The 20471-nt window shown below is 36.1% G+C and overlaps 1 protein-coding gene across 6 annotated transcripts; it reads right to left on the bottom strand.

Annotated features, from left to right (window-relative positions):
- Positions 1–2354: 2354 nt before the first annotated feature.
- LOC136233869 (uncharacterized) lies at positions 2355–7167 on the bottom strand. Of its 6 annotated transcripts, XM_066023597.1 has the most exons (7): positions 6182–6504; positions 6031–6105; positions 4819–4930; positions 4208–4468; positions 3633–4111; positions 2747–3306; positions 2355–2658 (listed from the first exon to the last, which is right to left on the bottom strand). In XM_066023597.1, exons 3-7 carry the CDS (start codon positions 4835–4837, stop codon positions 2550–2552), a joined length of 1428 nt encoding a protein of 475 aa, XP_065879669.1. In that variant the 5' UTR covers positions 4838–4930; positions 6031–6105; positions 6182–6504; the 3' UTR covers positions 2355–2549. The 6 variants fall into 6 exon arrangements, with proteins under 6 accessions (XP_065879669.1, XP_065879661.1, XP_065879660.1 ...); XM_066023589.1 differs by lacking the exon at positions 6182–6504 and adding an exon at positions 6729–7167 and having other exon boundaries at positions 3633–4468; XM_066023588.1 differs by having other exon boundaries at positions 3633–4468; positions 6182–6502.
- Positions 7168–20471: the final 13304 nt, after the last annotated feature.

Below are 20471 nucleotides of genomic sequence, written 5' to 3'. Positions count from 1 at the left end.
TTTTGTTTAAATCCTTAATACATATATACATTATTTACATAATTATTCCTATATAGAGGTATAATTTCTAAAGGTGGGACTTGGATTATGTATAACAATTAACATTTGGGAGGTTATTCTTATCTATAACCGGCCCAAGTTGGGACCGAAATTTTTTATAACAAATTGGAGGTTATTCTTATATAGAGTATTCCTCTATAGAGGTTTTACCGTATATATGATTCTCTTTACTATTATTAGGCATAAGATACAAATTTGACTTTTAATATTTTTGAAAACATACATATATATTAAATTTTATCTTTAACATTCCAAATGGAAGCAATTTTGCACATATATAGCGCTACATGAAGCCATTTTGAATTCACAAATAACTCGTAAAATGAGACTTTTACTTGAACATCAAGGCGGAGGCGGAGGCAGAGGCATAGTGATGTCGATGCACCCCAGGCAGTCGATAAGCACCCCTTAAAAGAGTGGTTAAGGGATGCTTCCACTCGTGCCCACCCCTCTATGCGTTAACACTCCCACAAATAAGGAGCTTTGCAGATCTTATTGATGGATTAGTGACATGTAATATGGTTTAAGGGGTGAAAAGGCGTAATGTGATTTCTGTTTTAGTTGGTTTTTGGCAATTTAAAATGATGTGAAAGAACGTGGAAATGATGTGAAAAATGGTGAAAATATGAGGTATTAGTGTCTTGCATAATTATCCTTACCCCGCCCTCCTCAAATTAAAGGGCAAGTTTGGAAATGAGATAAGTAAACTAAGATGAGTGTTGGGCTTTGGTAAAAAGATCACCCAATTGTAAACCTAGTGGAATAGTTGAGTAACTAATCTTGAAAGAACCCTCTCCTCTACATATTCAATATCAAGATGTTTGGTGCATTGATGGAAAATGGGGTTTTGAGTGATATGCAGGTCTGAGAGGTGTTGTCACAAAATAATAAAGCTGGTGTTGTATATTCAATGCCAAGCTCTTTAAGGAGGTTTATGATCATTAGAGTTTAAATGAAACTGAGCTCATTGTCTTATATTCTGCTTCACAAGATTACTTCGATTTGTTTCTTGGATCGCCAAGAGAACACATCATAACTTGTAAATGATCTTTTTTATTCTCTGCAAGTTGCACAGTCTGAACGTGAACATGAGAAAGCTTGGACTATCTTTTGGAAAAAACAAACCAAGGCCAGGTCGAAGGATTTTGTAAGTTACCGAAAGATCCTCTACCGTTGGATTACTAAGGTGGTGAGAAAGATTATTCACAATATATGAAATCAGGCCTAGTGTGTGACATATAAGAGCTTTCCAATGAGTTTTCTATGCAATTAAAGGTCCGATAATGGGGTGGCATTTGGAGAAGGGTTATAATAGGGTGTTGCCCGTGTTGAGGCTGTTTACAACCAAAAAAATTATGTTCATTAAAAAATGATATATTTGCATTCATATGCAAATGCATGTCTATGTCTTTGATCTAGAAAATTCAAATCCAAAAAAGCAATGCATCACCTTTTTAAACAGCAAAGAGTAAACCACATCAAATAACAAAATGACTAAAGATAAAGAATGATATGGAGGTGCTTGTACCCCTACCACTCTAGCTTTATGTTCATGTATTTGTTTGTTTAGTTTAAAGGAATTATTTTTGGGGGAAAAAGAAAAGCACATGGCCTATAAACATTATACTTCATTTAAGATCATGCTAATCAGAAGAAGCCAGGCTCAATTATCAATATTACATTTTAATAAAAAAAACATATATGAAGGAAATCTTCTTCATTAGCAGTATCTTTCATTTTCCAAAAGAAAAAAAAAATCACGTGATCTATCTAGGTGCCCAATTTTTCCTACTATGTGTCAAATTTAAGTTCATAGGTATATATGGAGAGAAAGTAAAGTAGATCATCTTTTTGAGAAAACAGAACATAAAACATAGTAAAACTGAACTTAACTAATCAATTTGCTTCAGAAGTTTTATGAAAACAAGTTTTAGCATATAATTTAAACGTATACTTTACCAAAACCTTGTCGTGTCTTAATTAATTATGTAACTTACCACTGATATATTTATATTAATCACCTCAAATTTGATATAGAATTCTACTGGTATTTACTCCTGTATCATAAACATTTAAACAAATAAAATATACATTTAAAAAATAAATAAATAAATTGATGAACATGGAGGCAGACCTTCCTCTAGGATTGAGGAGCCAACCGGCCTGCCTACCCATCTCTGGCTTCAAGAAATACGAACGCAGAGAACGAGGTTTGCCAATTTCTGAAATTTACTTTAATCTTTCCTGGAACTTGCATTTTCCTCCCTTTTACTACTACTACTTTTTAGATACAATCAATAACCACCATTTAATAATTAATATCAAAACTATAACACATCTCAACTGCCATTAACCTAATTGCAAATACATTCCAACATAAATTCAATCATGTATATTTATACTCCCTAAGCCATTTTACCAATATGTATTTTCCTTCTTCCTTTAACTTCCCAACCTATGCACACAACATAAAAAAAAAAAAAAAGCATTCAGAATCTACAGCAAAGAATGGTCTCCCTCCAACTCCTCTGCTTTCGGATGCATCTCCTATCTGCTTTCGCCATTCTCACCGGACTACTGTTCCATTCCGAATTCAATCTGACCAAATCATAAACCATGTTAAGTTTTTAATATGTGAAGGCTCAGATATGGAGCAAGAAACAAGTTTGATAGTTATCGATCTTACATGGGGAAGGCAAAGGACCGGGTGCTGGTTGTGCTGCTATCTGATCTAATAGAGAGACTGCCAGAATAAGCAATAGGTCCTGAATAACTTATCAGACCCGATATAGGACCGCCAGCAGCTGAGAAGCTCGACTCTCCTTGACAACGCTGAAGTTGACTTGAAAATGCTTCTGTGCCGGTATCTCCTTGAGAGGCAGCAGGTGCACACGAGTTGGAGTCAAAGGTAATGCTTCCAGTCTCCAATTTACTATTTTCACATTTATCTCCAACTGTTCTGTTCAGTTCAATGTTATGACTTTCCAATGTTTTCTCTTTGCTGCCATTTTCTGATTCTTCAGCTGCAGAGTCTGGAGGACTTGGTATGCATGTTCCATCATGACCAGGGTCTGGCGCCTTAACTGCAGAATCTGGATCATGAATTTGTAAGCTCGCCTCCTCACAGCCAAAATGAATACCCGATTCTTTACTTGTAGAAACAGTTGTAGGACTGACCAATGACGCTTGCTCATTGACATTTTCAGGATCACGAGACCATGTCAAGATTGTGTTTTCATGTGGCCTCTGCATTAGCATTAAAATATAAGTTTCAGTGCCTCTATAACTACATATATTATACAAAGTTAAGCTCAAATATACTTAATGATATCCATACAGGGAAGACTACAACTAACCATCTACGGTCGTTAATAACTTTCCCAGACGAGGTCTAACAATTAGGTAATTTATGGAGCAATCAAAACACTCGTGTATCACTTTGATATGGAGAGAGAACTAATATGCTAGTTGTTGCCAGTAAAGTTATTCGATAAAATGCTTTACCTCAAAGTAGATTATGCAGTTCTTACAATGATTTAGTCATTTTAAAATTGATCTTAAAATGCACAAACCTGAGACAGTTGTTCAACATTGTCCATGCTGTCATGGGAAGACTTGGGTTGTGAAAGATCTCCACCCATCTTTGACATTGAAAGCAATTCACCAAGGGAAAAAAACTCTTTCGATGCACCATTTACATCTTCCTCCATTGCATCCTGGTCTATTTTCCTCACAGGCGTCAATTCCTTCAAATTATGTTCAACACGAAATTCATTTCTTGAGCCCCCTATAGCTAAATTTTCTTCTGTTGAAGATTCCAGCAAATCTGGAATATGCATGTCCAGATCACTCTTTACTTGTTCTAGTTCACTATTTTTCTCTCCGGATATCAGAAATGTACACAATTTCTGCTCATCTACATCTGTGTCAAATAAAAATTTGTCGTTGGATGGAACTCCGTCGTCAATACAGATATCCTTCACAATATGATAATTATTCTCTTTGTAACAAACAACTAACTCCGGTAGTTCGGGTTCCATAACACTTTTATCTACATAGAAAACAGAATCCTTCTCAAATGACTCAATTTCTAGTGATGAACGACTCAACGGTATTGGTGCGACAAAATGTCTCAGTTTCTCCTCACCATCATTTATCAAATCATTGGCACGCATAGAACAATCGAGTTTTGGAATGGCCCAACAATGTTCCTCACTGAATGCATATTGTAATCGATCTGTTTTGCCTTCACCAGACTTCAGATCATAGAAGGCCCCACTTTGTTCTTTGCTTTCCAATCTATGTTCAGACCTAAGTCCATCGGAGTCAATAGCACCATTGTTTTCTCCAACAGGTTTCTGATCAGATTTATGATCAACAGTTCCATGGAAAAGTACTGTTTCACCATCTACAAGATAAAATATTGAAGTGGTTGTGAAACCTGAAAACTGAAGTGTAACATTTAAAATCTGCAGCATATCATTATCAAACAAATTTGCACGTTAATAATCATCATACAATACAAGACTTCACTAAATTACATTTTCCAATGGAAGACTCAATCGCAAGAAAAAATGATTATTGCTTAACACAGGAGAGCTACAACCACCAATTCCAATCAATAATAATTGTAGCTTTAAAGGAAATAATTAAAAGAAAAATCATGATTGCTCCCAAGTCAACTAATGATAAAAGAAATACAAGTAGAGATGATTCAATAATATTGGGTGATAATATGAAAGAAATACTGATCATTACCAAGCTTCATTTTGCACATACGTTGCCTAAGATGTAAGATTTCGTAGTTCTTCAAGTTAGTTTAGTGATATCTTTGAGCTTAAGCCACTCACTCAGAACACTGCTACCTATCCTGTACATTAAAATTAAGAAAAAAAAGCAAGACAAAACTCTGTAAACCCACTGAGCATCATAACAATAATAAAATAACTTATTATAAAATGCCAAAAACAAGATGTTGGAAGAAAATATAACGAAGCACAACAGGTAAAAAAGTTCCAAAGAAGTACTCAACTTCAAACAGGTTTTATCTGTCACCAATAACTAAGAAGAAGAAGAAGACAACTATAACAGACAATTAAGAAGAAAGTGATGAAACATTCAATGGACTATGCGTACTAGAAACATTAGCTAGTTGAAATCTCTACAATATCTAAATATAACAGGGGCATAAATATTGTTGGTGGAACGGAGCAAAATCAAGTAAACTCTGGGGATAATCACCCCTAAACACATTTGAAATTACGATTTATCTTGTTTTAGCCTATGTAAACAAAGGGGTGAACACATGTGTCGTCTAAGAGCATATGAACAAGAACAACAAAGTCAAACTAACAAATAAACGCATCCAAAGCTTCAATTTCCCATCACATACTACAGAAAACGATACAATTGGGAGGAAATAAACAGAGTGCTTAAAAAGCATACCATGAAAAAACAAATTACCTCAAATTTCATGAAACTAGTCCAACTAAACTAAGAAAATAAAGTAAAATGGCTACAAACAGAAAGAGACGACCTAACAACCAAAAACTTTCGACAAACTTGCCCAATAATAAGCCTGCCATCCATATATGCAAAAGGACAAGATATAATTTCAACTTTTACGAAAGGTTACATAAACTGTCAAACAAAAAAAGAACATAAAAGAATTCACCAGGAGACCAACCCTCTGCTAGAATATCACTTTCTTTTTGTTTGGAAGCATATGATGAGATCTAACCAGCAACTATCACGAGTTAATTAAAAATTAAGAAAAAAAGAAGTTGGTCTAAAGGCAAAACGAGGAATCCTACGTAGATTTTAACTTTTAACTCAGTTCTGATGATGAAAACCAGTAGAAACCAAAATGAAGGAATAAGAGAGATCTGAAAGCAGATCCCAACAAATAAACAACCTAAAACTGGAACTATAAAGTAATAATACTTAAATAGAATAATATATTAAACATACCACTTTTTGATCCAAATACAGAAGACTAGCCTCTTTCTCGGCTTTCTCGTTCCGACTCAACAGCTTCAAAAATCACTGCAAAAATAAGAAAATTATGAGCGAAAACTACAAACAAAGAAAATTAGAAAGGAAGAACTTCTGAAAGACGAACCAGCACTCTAATTGATCATCTTATACGGAAAAGGAAGAGGCGAGGATCTACAGAAAACATGAATTGATAATTTTAAAGGGAAAGAGAGAAGAAGAGAGGAACAGAGAAACATTCCATGGTTGAATTTGATGTAAGAAACAGATAAAATGATGGGTTTAATCAAATCCCAAAGCAAAGAGAAGGGGGAAGAAACGAAATAAATGCAGAAACAGAGACAGGGTGGGAGAGAGAGAAAGCAATGGCTGAATGAATAGGAAAAGAAAAGGAAGAGATGAGTGATAGTGGTGTAATTAGGTAGTAATCTATACCTTAATAAAAAAGGGTCAACTATTAACACACACTCTCTTTCTCTCTCTCTGTGTAATTAATGCACAAACTTAAAGATCTGCAAGCAAAATCGTCCCTCTCTCTCTCTCTCACGCATACACTTTCCTTCTACTGTCATCTTCACCCTATTAATTAGCCTCAGTTTCAGCCATAAATACCTCTCCAACTAAAATCCAACTAACGATTTCACATACCATTAATTAAAAAAACAAAAACTTACAGTGATTATGAAATTTTCTTGTTAGCCAAACAGAAATATTTTCCCGAGAAAAACAAATACTACTGCTTAATAATTTAGGAGTAGCAGCATCAATCCCGAGCAAAGGCAACATCATTGACTCGTCATCTGATCGATATATCGTCGTCTTCTGTTGCTCGTTAGTGATTATGATATTGTTGAATTAAAAAAAAGGAAAAGCGGTAACTGACAAGGGTGTTGAATAGGTTGGGGGAAGGGAACCATAAAAAAAGGGGTTGAGTAATAAAGTCAAATAGACAGAGGTTTGTTTAAAAATTTGTTTGTTTATAGTTCGGCCGGAGAAAGTGACGCCAGGGAGATTGTGCAGATAAATACGTTAATAAAAAAGGGAGTGTGTGCAGTGTCAGGCCGTTGGACATTTGAGCTGGCTGGCTGCCTTGCGTTGCCTATGGCCGTTCTTCAATCATACAATACTTTATTCTCTCTTTTTCTCCTTTTTCTTTCTCAAATGCAAAAAGCAGCTCGACTCTACTAATTATTGTTATTTTGATAGAATCAGCATTTCATTTTTCATTTTTTTTTTTTTTTGATGGAACATTTTTCATTTTTGGATAAGGTGTAAACAAGTTAGCAGTTTTATTTTTAAATTTGCAAACAATACAATTGTACCTCTAACTAATTCACAAGTTTCATCGTAGTTATACAGTCAAATTTACGTGGTCATCAGGGTCCATGTGAACGCAACTACATAGTTATAATTATATTTTAGGTAATTCTTAACCTTTTGGTACACTTATACGTCATATTATTACTAATCAGTAATGTATAAAAAAAAATAACCAATTGACTTGAGTAGTTAAGGGACTAAAGTCACTTAAACTAGATTTCGAGTTCGGGTCTCAACATACGCATGAAGCTTTAATTGGGAAAACATTCACTTGTTTGGATGAAGGTTATTTAAAGTAAGGTAAGCTAGGATAAAGTAAACGATGTTTATTAATAACTTGTTGTGTTTGGATGGAATGTAGGGTAAGTCGTAATTTAATAATTTAATTGTGTTTGGTTTGAAGGTAAAATAATGTAAGGTTCTATATAAAATTACTTTTATATCCACACTCTTAATCATAACTTCTATTTTTCTCTAATCTAAATAAATTTTAACCAAAGTTAATTAAATTATATATGAAAAAATAATAATCTGCTCAGCATACATTGTTAGTTAATGGTTTCAAATCATAGAAGTGAGCTTTATTTTGCTTGCAACAAAAAGAAAATGTTCAGCCATTACTAAAACTAAGGGTATTATTGGAATGTTTTTTACTTAACCTCTTTACCCTCCAAATTCAGGTGTAGCAAAAACATGAGAAATCTTTCCTTCACTTACTTTTATTCCTCAATTACAATTCAAAACAAACAAGCCAACTTTCATACACTTATCATATCTTACTTTAAATAACCATCATCCAAACAATCTCTAAAGGGGCTCTGACGAGTCTCGAATCAAAAAATCGGACGAACGAAAAACAAAAAAGTTTTAAAAGAATATTACAACGAGATTGGATAAATTACATACATATTATGGTAATTAAACTTCAAAATGTAACATAAAAATCATATAACTTTACATTTTCTAACATTATGGCTATTAAATTTCTATTAATGCCTCAAAATGAGTAAGCGTATAGGGTCATTTATGTGATATTTGGTTAGAAGATAGAAATTAAATGTTTAGAAAGAACTCTCCGAAAATGATGATTTAGCATATAAAAAACGTTGGTTCATGGTAAATGTGGTTGTAAACAACTTTAATTCTTGAACTTTTCTATTTTGAGATTATTAACGATCATTTTGAGTCACTAATTGAAGTTTAGTGATCATAATAATGTAATAAAGTGTGAAATTGAGTGATTTTTATGTTACATTTTGAAGTTTAGTGGTTATACCATGAAAATGAGTAAAATACAGTGATCATGGGTGTAGTTTAACCCAACTAGTGCTGCTTTGTTAATAATCATTGAAATTTTCAATTTTTAAAAGTAGATAAAATTACTCTTACAGGTAAACATTGGAAGTATTTTTTATATCCCATTACTTTAGTTTTAGTTAGGGTTGTAAATGAGTTGAGCCGTTCATGAACGGTTCGGTGATCGGCTCAATAAAAGCTCAGCTCGATTTGGCTCGATTTGTAAATGAGCCACTCGTGAACATGATTTACTGGCTCGGTTCGTAAACAAGCCGAGCTTGAGCAGGCCAAAGCTCGGCTCGAAAGCTCGCGAGCATACTCGATTAGAACATTTATGAACAAATTTTAGTTTTGTAGAAAACTATATAGTTTTGTGTTAGTTCACAAATATCTAAACTTAATATTATTTCATTTGCTATTAGATGACTTCGTTCACAAACATAATAAATGAGTAATAGAGAAACTATTTGTAAGATCTTGTTTATTTATTCACGAACTTTGCTTGTGAGCTTGTTTATGTACGCAATTAAAGAGTTATTTGCGAGCAAACTTCACAAATATAACTAACGATTTACTCACAAACAATTCATGGTTAGATAATTTTCTTAATGAACCACGTCCAAAGAGGATTTTGGGCTCGAAACAAGCTCGAAGCTCGGCTCAAGCTCGTTGAGCAAGCCAAAGCTCGGCTCGGGCTCGGCTCGTTAATTTTATAGCAAGCGCAGCTCGGGCTCGAGCTCGTTAATTTTATAGCGAGCCGAGCTTGAACAGGCCAAAGCTCGGCTCGGCTCGGCTCGATTACAACCCTAGTTTTAGTCATATAAATCCCTAATAACTAGACCTGTTCAGCGACCCACTGGCCCGCCCAGCCCGCCCTTAATGGGTTGGGCTTGGACATACACATTTAATAATTGGCCCGGCCCGACCCAAGCTCGTCTAAGCCCGAATATAAGATGGGTTGGGTCTGGGATTTATCTAATAAAATCAGTCTAGCCCGGCCCGGCCCGAAATTTAAATATTAATTTTGTTAAGATTAATAATCCTTAATAATAATAAGTTATAATTAATAGGTATTAATTAAAAAAATATTTACATACAAAGAATTAAATATATGTATATTAGGTTGACAGCTTTTCATTTTCAGAATATAGATTTTCAAACTGTGTCTTTTTTTCAAAGAAATTATTTGTTAATTTTTTATAATAAGGATTTGATTTTTGTTAAAATTAAAAGTTACAAATATAATTTCACGTTTTATAGTACATATTAAAAAATTAAATTTTAGTTGTAATTTTTATTTCTTAGAATTATAAATAATTTTTGTTTTTAATATATATATTAGTTGGACGGGCCGGGCTGGACTTGGGAATTCATTTTTTTAACCTAACCCAGCCCGATCCGAGCCCGATATGGATATAATGCGGGCTGGGCTGGGCTTGGACAATATAAATATATGACAAACCCGATTAGATCCAGCCCAAATCCGGCCCGACCCAACCCATGAACAGGTCTACTAATAACTAGAAAAACAAGCCTTAAACATAAAAAATTTGATTAAGATGGTGTTGATATATTTTTTTTTTGTTACAAAATAAAAGCAAGCAAACACTAAGAAGGAACTAAACAAGGAAAATAGATGTTAGCATATCTTCACGGATGGGAAAGATAAGTGGGGGACAAGAGGATTCTGAAGAACAGTAATCCCCAAAGGGTACGAGGAAGCCAATTTGTCCATGTAATTAGCACATCGATTTTATTCTATGAAAATATGAACGAAACTTGTATTGAGCCCGATGGAAGGATACTCCCTGATGGAGGTTAGGAGATTACGAGCAGGATGGGTATCTAGAGTACCTAGCTGAACAAGGGAAATGGCTTCCTTACAATCACTTTCAATGATTAAATTGGAAATGCCGAGTTGACAAGTCGTAAGGATGCTCCAGAGTTCAACAAAGAAAGAATATATCACCTGAAGCCAATGGACAAAGCCCCGAACCCAAAACCATATGTCATCCCGTATAAGCCCCCCTCCCCCAGCAGCAACATTCTTTAAAGAAATGTCGAAATAACCATCAGTGTTTAGCTTGTGCCACCCTATCGGGGCCTAAACCAAACGACCATAATCTCCGAACGGGTTGCAGAGGATTTGACCGCGTCTAGAGAGTAGACATGTTCATGGACTGAGCTCAAACTAGGTCTAATGAGGCTTGTCACATAATTACTTTGTCCAAGCCCAACCCAGCCCGCACTATATTGGCATCGGGTTCGGACCGGGATGGGCCAAGCTAAAAGAACTAATTCCCAAGTCCAACCCAGTCCGACCCAACTAATATCTTTGTTTTTTTTAAAATTAAAATTAAACTAAAAAATTATACTATATATAAATAATAAAATACAATAAACTAAATTTTAGAGGATTATTTCAATAAAAATCAAGTAACGCAATCCTAAATAAAAAAAATACTTTTTTTATAGTAACAAAAATATGTACATGTTCACCAATTCTAAAAAAAATATATGGTTTGGAAATTTTATGTTGGAATAAATTTAAAATTTTTATTTTTGGAATATAAAGTTTAGTAAACTATAAAATTTATTATATTAAAGTTATTATTAAAATTTCAGATCGAGCTGGACTGGGCCTGGGTTTTGAGATAAATCCCTAACCCAACCTACTCTATATTCGGACCTAAGCGGGTTTGGGCCGGACCGGACCTATTACGAAACATATACGTCCAAGCCCAGTCTTTGAAGAGCGGGCTTGGACATACCGGGCGGACTAGTGGGCTTTTGAACAGGTCTACTAGAGAGTAAACAAAATGGAAGAATTCATGAAATTTCAGGGCTAGAAACGATGAGGATCAGCGGGGATGTCAACTGAATTTTTGGAAAGAAAAAAAGTTGCGCCATTTCCATAAGAACCGACAGATAATGAGGAAAATAGAATTTTAGTGAGAGAAGTGAGCATTCAAGGCTGTATTATTGAAACACCAAGAAAACCATGAATTACCCATTTCTTAAAAAAAGGGATTAGGCAAATCCCGAGGGATTAATTTATACTAGATCTGCTTGCTCATAATACAGTCTCGTAAAATATATGAAATATCTTCCGTAGCAGAGGAACATCTAAGGCACCCGTCGTTGTTTGTCATATATGTTCACTTTCTCTTTGCGTTTCCAAGTAGGCCATTTTGGAGACACTACCTTCTCTGAATTCTGCATTAGCAGCTTTTGGGGCTTCAGAATTTTGAACATCCTCAACACTCGAGTCACGACAGAATTCTTGAGAAATGACCTTAAATATCGTAGCTATAACAAATGTTGTGTGAATCCTCGTATTTGATACTGAATGTTTTACGCTTGACTTTATATTTTGAGGGTAAGGGTTGGGAGAGATCAACTTCGACGTAGACCCGAGCCAATTTACCCCTCTCAGTTGAGGAAGATCTCTTATCCACCCTATGCACATTTCCTATCACCTTCCCTACCTTGGTGAGGAAACTAATGTTGTAATATTCAATTGGCAAGCCGGGGAAGCTAATCCAAGTAAGGTCTTCTTCACACTGTTATCGCAAGGGTCAAAATTTGGTTTCCAAGGTTGAACAACTAGGACATGATCCGCAATAATATAAGGTCCTCTCACAAAAGCATTCTCATAATCTTCAATGTTAGAGATTAAGTAATGAAATAGTCATTCTATAAATCAATTATGGTAAGAGTGTCATACTTCACCCATAGGAAACGTAATCTCTGTGATAAGCAATTGAATGATATCTTTTTGCCTAAAACTTTTAGAATGAGAGAGGTTCTTCATGGCTTCCACAATTCTTTTTTTCTTCAATTGGGAGTGAGATTCTGGAACATTTGAGATCATCCTCTTCGCCATCCTCCAAGTCAGAATCATATGCGAGAACATAATTTTCAAGGAAAGGTTCTGAATTATTGGCCCCCAATCATATATTAGACCATCTGATTGTTCGAATAAGACATCTAATTTCCAAGAAGATTTGCGCCTAACTAGACTCATACTATTGTCTTGAGCGGAGAAGGGGGTTGCGTTAAGGCTGCCATCTAAGCCCTTTGATTTTTTTTTTTTTTGAACTATGTCTGGTCATACTTGAATAATCAGGGTCTGGTGGCTTTGAGGTCTCGAAATTCATACTATGCAGAGTTGATCGTTCCATTTTTGGTTTTATATTTAGCACACATAAATTTCTAATTTTTTTTTTCTGTAGATAATGACTACATTCATTTTATATATTAGAAATTTATATTTTTAATAGTTTAAAAGTAATATTTTTTTTATATTTGATGTAACTATAATGAAATTGGCAAAAACTCCATTTTAACTAAACTAGATATTCACACTAATTTATCTGAAAAATATGGGTTTAATGTGAATAAAAGTAAATAAAAAATCATATAATTTATTGAACTAAAATATTAAAAATTTCAACCACCAAAAAGCCAAATAAAGAAATAAAAGAAGTATGATGATGCTTTTTGCGTTTCCGAAATAAAGGGGGACCATATGCCATATCATATGAAATGAGTTTCATCCTCCCCACTCAATCCCAAAATGTTTATATTCAATATTTTCCTTTTTTATTCAACAGGGGACCATATGCCATATCATATGAAATAAGTTTCATCTTCCCTACATTAAAATTTAATATTTATATAGCTAGCTCTATTTTCTTTTTATAAAAAATATACTCATATTCCTTCTATTTTCAAATTTCAGTAAAAAGAATTCCACTTTATTCAGATTTACATTAAAGCCAGACAACAAGATCAATAAAATAACATTAAAGATATCCCTCCTTTTTTTAATTTAAATTCTATTTGGCACAAATTAATCTTTTTTTTTTCTTCTTCTAATCTATACATTTAAATAAGTAGTTCTTAATATGGGTAAATGATATCCCACCATCAATCTGAATAAATTATTTTAAAATATAACATTTTAAAATGCAAATTAAATATTTATTTTGATCTAATTTTAAATTAAAGTTGTACTTTTGTCCATGCGCTCTTCCAAATATTTCCAACATAACTTATGTGATGTAAGGAAATTAACATAATTAGGACTACTTTTTATTAAATTGAAAGATTAGGTTGTAATTGAAACGAGATGAGTTGAGTTTTGACATGTTCATACTCGGTTGTTAGAAAATTGACGAGGTCGAACTTGAACTCAACATTAAGAATGTAAATGGATTGAGTCGGTTCGATTCAATGTATAAATGAACCGCTCACGAGCATGATATGGAGAAACAATTTCAAAGTGAAAGCCAATCACAATTCCAATTCTTTAGAATTTGAGGAAGGTAATCTAGAGGTACAACACAACTAGATAATACGATGAGGATTGTAGACACTCTTCCAGCAGAAAAATCTGAGTTGGATGTCTATTTAGAAGAAAGGATTGTTATGCGTAATGCTGAAATAGACTCTCTATTTGATGTCTTGCGTTAGTGGAGAACATAATTTGAAGTTATGTATTTTGTCAAAGATGACTTGTAATCTATACAATATACTAAATCTGTAGTTAGTAGTGCTGAGATGTCATATCTCAGAATTGCCTTGAGCTGAGATGTCAATTTCTTATTATTATAACTCTTCTTTACAGCTTTTTCCTCGCTTTGCATACGGATAGTCATAAACCATAAACCATTCTCCAAACCCACGTTCTCAATCTACCCCTGCTTTCTCTTTTGTTTTCGTATCGTTTGCTCTTTCTGAACTGGGTTCGCCTAAAATCGTTTGAAATCATCTTTTTGATCTGGGATCGGTTTGCTCTTTCCGAACTGGGATCGCTTCATCTTCCACAGTTACTTCTCTATACCAGAACCAACTACTATGGTAACTGCTCTTCTCTCTTTCTTCATTGTTCATGTCGTAGTCTTCATTTCTTCTGCTCTCTTGGTAAATTTCTTTTCAGTTGTTAGTGATCTGTATTTTCTAACCGTTCATTTATTCTTATTCTTACTGCTAAGAATTGGTTTGCTCTTTCTGCTATGCAACGATTTCTCACTTCCGCTGTTTCTATGGTAACTGCTATTACCCCTGCTTTCTCTTTTGTTTTTGTATCGTTTGCTCTTTCTGAACTGGGTTCGCCTAAAATTGTTTGAAATCGTTTGCATTTTATGAACAGGGATCGCCTATCCGTTGTTTCTATGGTAACTGCTATTCTCTAATTTCTTTTCTAATTTCTTCTTCGTCGTCTTTATTGTATAGATTAAATTCAAGTTTGATTTCATTTGTTTCTTTTAATGAATTTTTTACCCTTACTATCTGTCTTTCTGGGTCTCTGTAAACGTTTGAATTCTTCTAATTTTTTCTCATTTGTTCAACTGTTGATCTTGAAACGATTGAAGTTGTTTGATGAGTTAATTTTGGCTTTTATTTTGTCCACCAGTAAAACGGAATAAATTTACTCAATTCGATGAGGTGGAAAGTGTTGGTCCCGTATAACGTGACAAGGTTAGTTCCAAGGGGGGGATAGGAACTATTTAAAATTTTGTCCGTTAAGGCTGACTTCTTTTCTTTTTGAGAAAAGGTTTACACAGCGGCGCTAAGTGGTTTTAAGACACAAGCTTAGTCAACTGGTGACTAAGTCTGCTTCTTTCATTGAGTCAGGAGATAGCACTTAAGTCTATTCCTGAACTCAGCTTCTTAGTGCACTCAACTCAGCGTGAGTTCGTTACTTAGTCAATTTTATAGCAAGCAATATATAAAGGAGTTTAAAGGTTAGAAATATGTTACTCAGCAGACATATCCTGGTTCGGCCTCTCCGCCTACGTCCAGTCCCCGGAACGCGTTCTGAGCTTTTTGAATCCTCTACTGAGCTCTTTAAAGGTAGAGCACGAAACCTTTTACAACAGAAGCTGAGTATACAAGAGTACCTTCCTCTATTCCTATACTCACTCCTATAACTACCGCTGAGTACTATAACCGAGTACTCAGCTTCTCCTTTCTATTCTTCTAGAAATGATAAGTGTTTGTCCTAAACAACAATTGCTAAGACACCTTAGATGAATGAAATCACTCTAGACTTTTACACGATGATTGGAATTGGTGTAAGATTTGCTTTGCTTTTCTCACAGAACTTCAAGTATGAATTTGGTCAGCATTTCGACTTGATTGAAGATCTGCATTGAATGAAACATTTGAGAGGCCTATTGATAGTGACACTTCAAGCATCGGTGATTTCGAATTTCGAAATAACCGTTGGAGGCTAACGGCTTCCTGTCGCTTTCACTAAGGACGTGCTCAGTGTCGTTGGCCAATGAGATTCTTGTATCTTCTGTCTACGGCAGTGCTCAGCAGCTTTTCGTCAGATGAAAAGAATGTTTCGACATTTATAGTAAAGTCTTCCAAACAGCTTACTGCGTCTTTTGAGCTTTACCCAAAGTAGAAATACTTTGTCTCTAAGTTGATTCCGTTCTGCCGCTGACTTGTACTTCTTGTTGTTTAACTCAGTAGCTTCATCTTGAAGCAATTGATAGAAGGCTTCTCGATCATTCTTCATGCTGAGCTAGCGCTTTGCTTAGAACGACTGCGTTTTGTCTTCTTGGGCCGTGAGGTCTTGATCTATTGACTTGGGCTTGACTTCCTCTTATGGGCCTTTAGGCTTTTTATCTTAATGTCTTATAAATCAATTAACTCAACATTGAACAAACACATTAGTGTGAATAAATCAAAGCATTTAAATTTAATGTGTTAGAATATTTTTATCAATCACATAAATAATTTTGTCAAATCAAAATCATGTGGAAAGGTGTTTCAACAAACTCCCCCATTTTGATGTTGGCAAAAATATTCAGTAAGGAACTCAGTGTTGAGCTCCCCCATGAAAGTTGACCTTGTTTTTCTCAAGATACTCCCCCGTAAGGGTTGAGCTACTGACTTAGTTTTACTTTAAACATTTCAAGGTTTAATCAAGTAAGTCTAAGGTCAGTTTTCAGAAATAGGCCAGCTCATGGAACATATTCTATTTAACTCAGTTAAGTTATGCGGAAGATTTAGATATCAGAGTACGATGAGTATATCTTTGTTCAATGAGTTTTAGTTAAGAAGACATATAAAAGAGGTCCACTTATAGATCAACACAGCAGACAAACATGAAGCAATGTAAGCACATAACACAGTTGATTTAATGAAGATACGTTAAGTTTTTAGCACAAGACATAGGTAAGCATCACATAAGATTAGTCAATTTTGAAAAAGGTAGATGCATGCATAGTTTTGAATTGATGGTCAGCACAACAAAATACATAAGGAAAAGAATACAAGTTTTAAAAGCTAAATCTAGCAATCCTAGTTAAGCTATTTTTTCTTGTAGTTGATATGGGCAGAATGCTCTTTAGCTTTTCCCTTTTGTTTCTGCTGACTTCCAGATGCTTCTCCTGTATGCTGAGTTCGTTCAGCTTGTTCTTTCTCCCCCGTTTTGCCAGCATCAGGTGGAGGAGGAATGAAGGTGTCGTTGAGTGCAGCATGAGTTAACCGTACAGAAAATGCCTTAAGCTTGCGCGTGCTTTCATTTATACCATCAAAAACAGGAACACCATCATCCAAGACAGAACGGGGAACCCTGACTGAGGCACTGAGCATACTCAGTATGTATTCTTGAGACTTCCCAACCCAGGTTATAGAATCAGTCAGCATGGCATAGGCTTGATGAAACATCTTAAGCAGAGTCGAGTCATAATACTGACGTTGAGCATTCGAATGACGCACATGTTTGAAGATGGATTGGGAGTGTTGCAGAAGCTTATTCGTCTTGAGTTGGTCAGTTTCCATCTCTTCCTTACTCAAGTTGAGTAGACGGACAGCCTCACTAATTTGCTCAATGGAGTATTGGGAGGTGGAAGAGAGTTGCTCGTTGGTTCTGGCTTGCTCAGAGTGAAGCTGGTTGAAGAGTTGATGAACTTCATCAGAAGTTACATACATTGAGTTCGCAGCTGACAGGTTTTGAAGTTGACCCTAGAGAGAGTTCATGTGATTGACCATTGTCAGCTGGAGTTCGGCCAGCTTTGTTATTGATTCCTGCTTGGGCTGTTGAGACTGGAGTGATGTCATGACACTCAGAAGATCCTTAAGACCTTTGATTTCTGTGAGAAGCTGAGTGACAGATGAAAGTTGATTTGGCTCAATAGGAACTGACCCAGCGATGTCGGCATTGGTTTGATGGAGGTCCTGGAGTAGAGCTTGAGCTGAGTCAATTATTCTTCGACCAAACTCAGTAGCGTGCAAGTAGTTGTAGGATCCATCAATGTTTGGCCCAAATGCCGGAATATGAGTAGAACCGGAAGGTGGAGGTGTGTGGTTCCTTTCATTATTGGAGGTGCCAGCATGATCAGTGGCTGGACTTGTGTTCAGATTGCCAGCAGAAGCTGACTGGTTGATATTCTGCATTTGAGGATGTGGAAGTGGGTGATCGGTAGAATGATCTACTTGCTTAGAGTCAGGCTGAAGCTGACTGGTTTGGGGAGGTTGAGGAGTTTCAGCGCTGACCTGAGCATGTGTTTCCTTAGCTAGCTCAGTATGTTGAGGAGCAGGAACTTCGAGGATGTGCTCGGTATTATCTTGGCTTAGAGTAGCAATTGAGTCGGCATATTCCTTAGGTTAAGAAATAGAGGCTTGCTTTTCCTGGTGCTCTCTTGGAGGAGACTCAGTGGGATTGGCGAAGAATTGTAACTGCATATCAGAGAGATCAGTGATCGGCTCCCGTAGTGGTGCGTCATCCATAAGATCAATCACTGGGGATTTATGAGCCATCTTTTTAAGTCTCCGTAATCTCTTAGTCTTTGGAGGAGAGGGGTCAGCTGGAATAGACTCAAGTGAGTCAGTAGGTGAGGTTGCCCCTTGATCAGCATGATCCTTTGCTGTTTGCTCAGCTTCTTTTTCAACCTGCTCAATGTTGGTTGTTTCATGTTGCTCAACATCTGCTGTCTCCTCAGTATCAAACTGACCACCCAATTCTTCTTCATCTTGGTCAGTGGGGTTTTTCTCAAGATCAATGCCCTGACTTCGCGCAAAATGAAAGTCTTCAGAGATTACGACATCAAGTGGAGGTGTATTGATAGGACTTAACCCAGAAGAGATCTTCTTCTTCTTTCTCAGTGGTTTCTCAGGAGTGTCCTCTTTTTATTCTTCTTCCTCAGGCTCAGCTTGCCTTTTGAGGTTTTCTTCTAACTTAGGTCCAACTTGACCTTGTGCAACTTGAGGCTTTGTTCCTTTGGACACAAACCGAAGCTTTTTCGGTGGAGCGTCAGCGTCCTTGGAAGAGCTTTGAACAACTTTCCTCTTTCTATCCTACTTGTCAGCTTGAGCTTTCCTCTTTTTCTTTCCTTCTCTGGTCTGCATCCCCTCAGTTTCCTGAACAGCGGCCCCTTTTCCTTTCTTAGGGACGATGGGTTGATCGTAGACCAAACCGAATAGTGCAGCTGCAGTAATTTCAGTCCCCCATACATTAATTTCCTCAACCAAATTCACCTGGTGATCTTTGAAGATTCTGGTAATAATGGAGCCTAACCTAAGGGTTCCAGTACTTCTTTGAAAACCACCGATTAAAAAGACTGGCATGTTGATCGGCTGGTAGGTCAGCATGTGCCAGATGAAGCACTGCTAGAAGTTCGACACTGAGGAAGTGGAGTTGACCTTTGGAAAGAGGAAGTTGGTCAGTATGTAATGAGCCATCTTTTGACTCTGACCCATGGAGGTGCTCGAGATTTCCCCGACATGACCGGCAAGTTTGCAAAACTCAGCGGGATAATCAATTTTATCTTGGTCACCTGATTTTCTAAGTTTAGCTCCTTCGGTTTTCAGCTTTAGCAGTGAGGCAAGGTAAGGAGGGTTGATGAAGATATCTTTCCCTTGAACCTTGGTGACCATGTAGTCCCGGTTATCATCAGTGGCTCTTAGGTTAGTGTAGAACTCCTTCACTAACTCAGGGTAGGTGGCTTCTCGAATCGAGAACAGCTCGGTCCAGCCATTCTTTGAGATCCACTCACATAAGGGTTGCTCAGCTTCCACAAATCCCTTCGAGAACCAGTGGGAGTGGTCAACTTTATATCCCCTTACACTGTTGTAAACCAAGGAGTAGGTACATTCCATCGGTTTCTTTCCCTTATCCTACTTCTGTTTCCCTTTCGAAGAGGTAGCTTGGTCAGCCTGGGTTTTCTTGCTTGGGGCAGTGACCTTTGAGTGGTCACGCTAACCAGGTTCTTGAGACATGGTGGGAGGCTCGCTATATTCCTACTGAGCAGGAGATGGAGGGTTTTCATCAGAGCGGTTATCGTCGTAACCGGCACTGGAGACATTTTGAGAATCGTTAGACATGATTCTTAGAGAAATTTGAGAAGTTTGGGAACTTTAGAGAAGAGAGAATTTGAATACCAGAAATTTCTAAGCGTAAAGTGTCACACCCGACCCTAAACGACTCCAATCGGCATCGGGCGTGAAATAGAAAGATCACAATCAACACCTAAAAGTCTCCAAAATATCCAAATATCATAAATTTCAAACTTTTCAAGGTATTCCTCTTAAATGTATATTTTAAACAAATCCATATTCCTATTACATTAAAACCTCAACATATTTACCAACTTCATCATAATACAATTAAATATTAAAGTTCTAATAATAATTCTAACAATTAGCAACAACTTCCAATCCTCGCCTAATCGGTCGGTAACCTTCTTTCTATCCTGTACTTTCTCACCTAAAAACATTAAAACATTTAAAAATGTGAGACAAAAATCTCAGTAAGCAATTATCAACTACATAAAGTACTT

Source organism: Euphorbia lathyris, chromosome 1, assembly GCF_963576675.1.
Source record: "Euphorbia lathyris chromosome 1, ddEupLath1.1, whole genome shotgun sequence".
NCBI lineage: Eukaryota > Viridiplantae > Streptophyta > Magnoliopsida > Malpighiales > Euphorbiaceae > Euphorbia > Euphorbia lathyris.
Note: the sequence above shows the minus strand (reverse complement) of the source record. Positions and strands in the feature narration are given on the sequence as shown.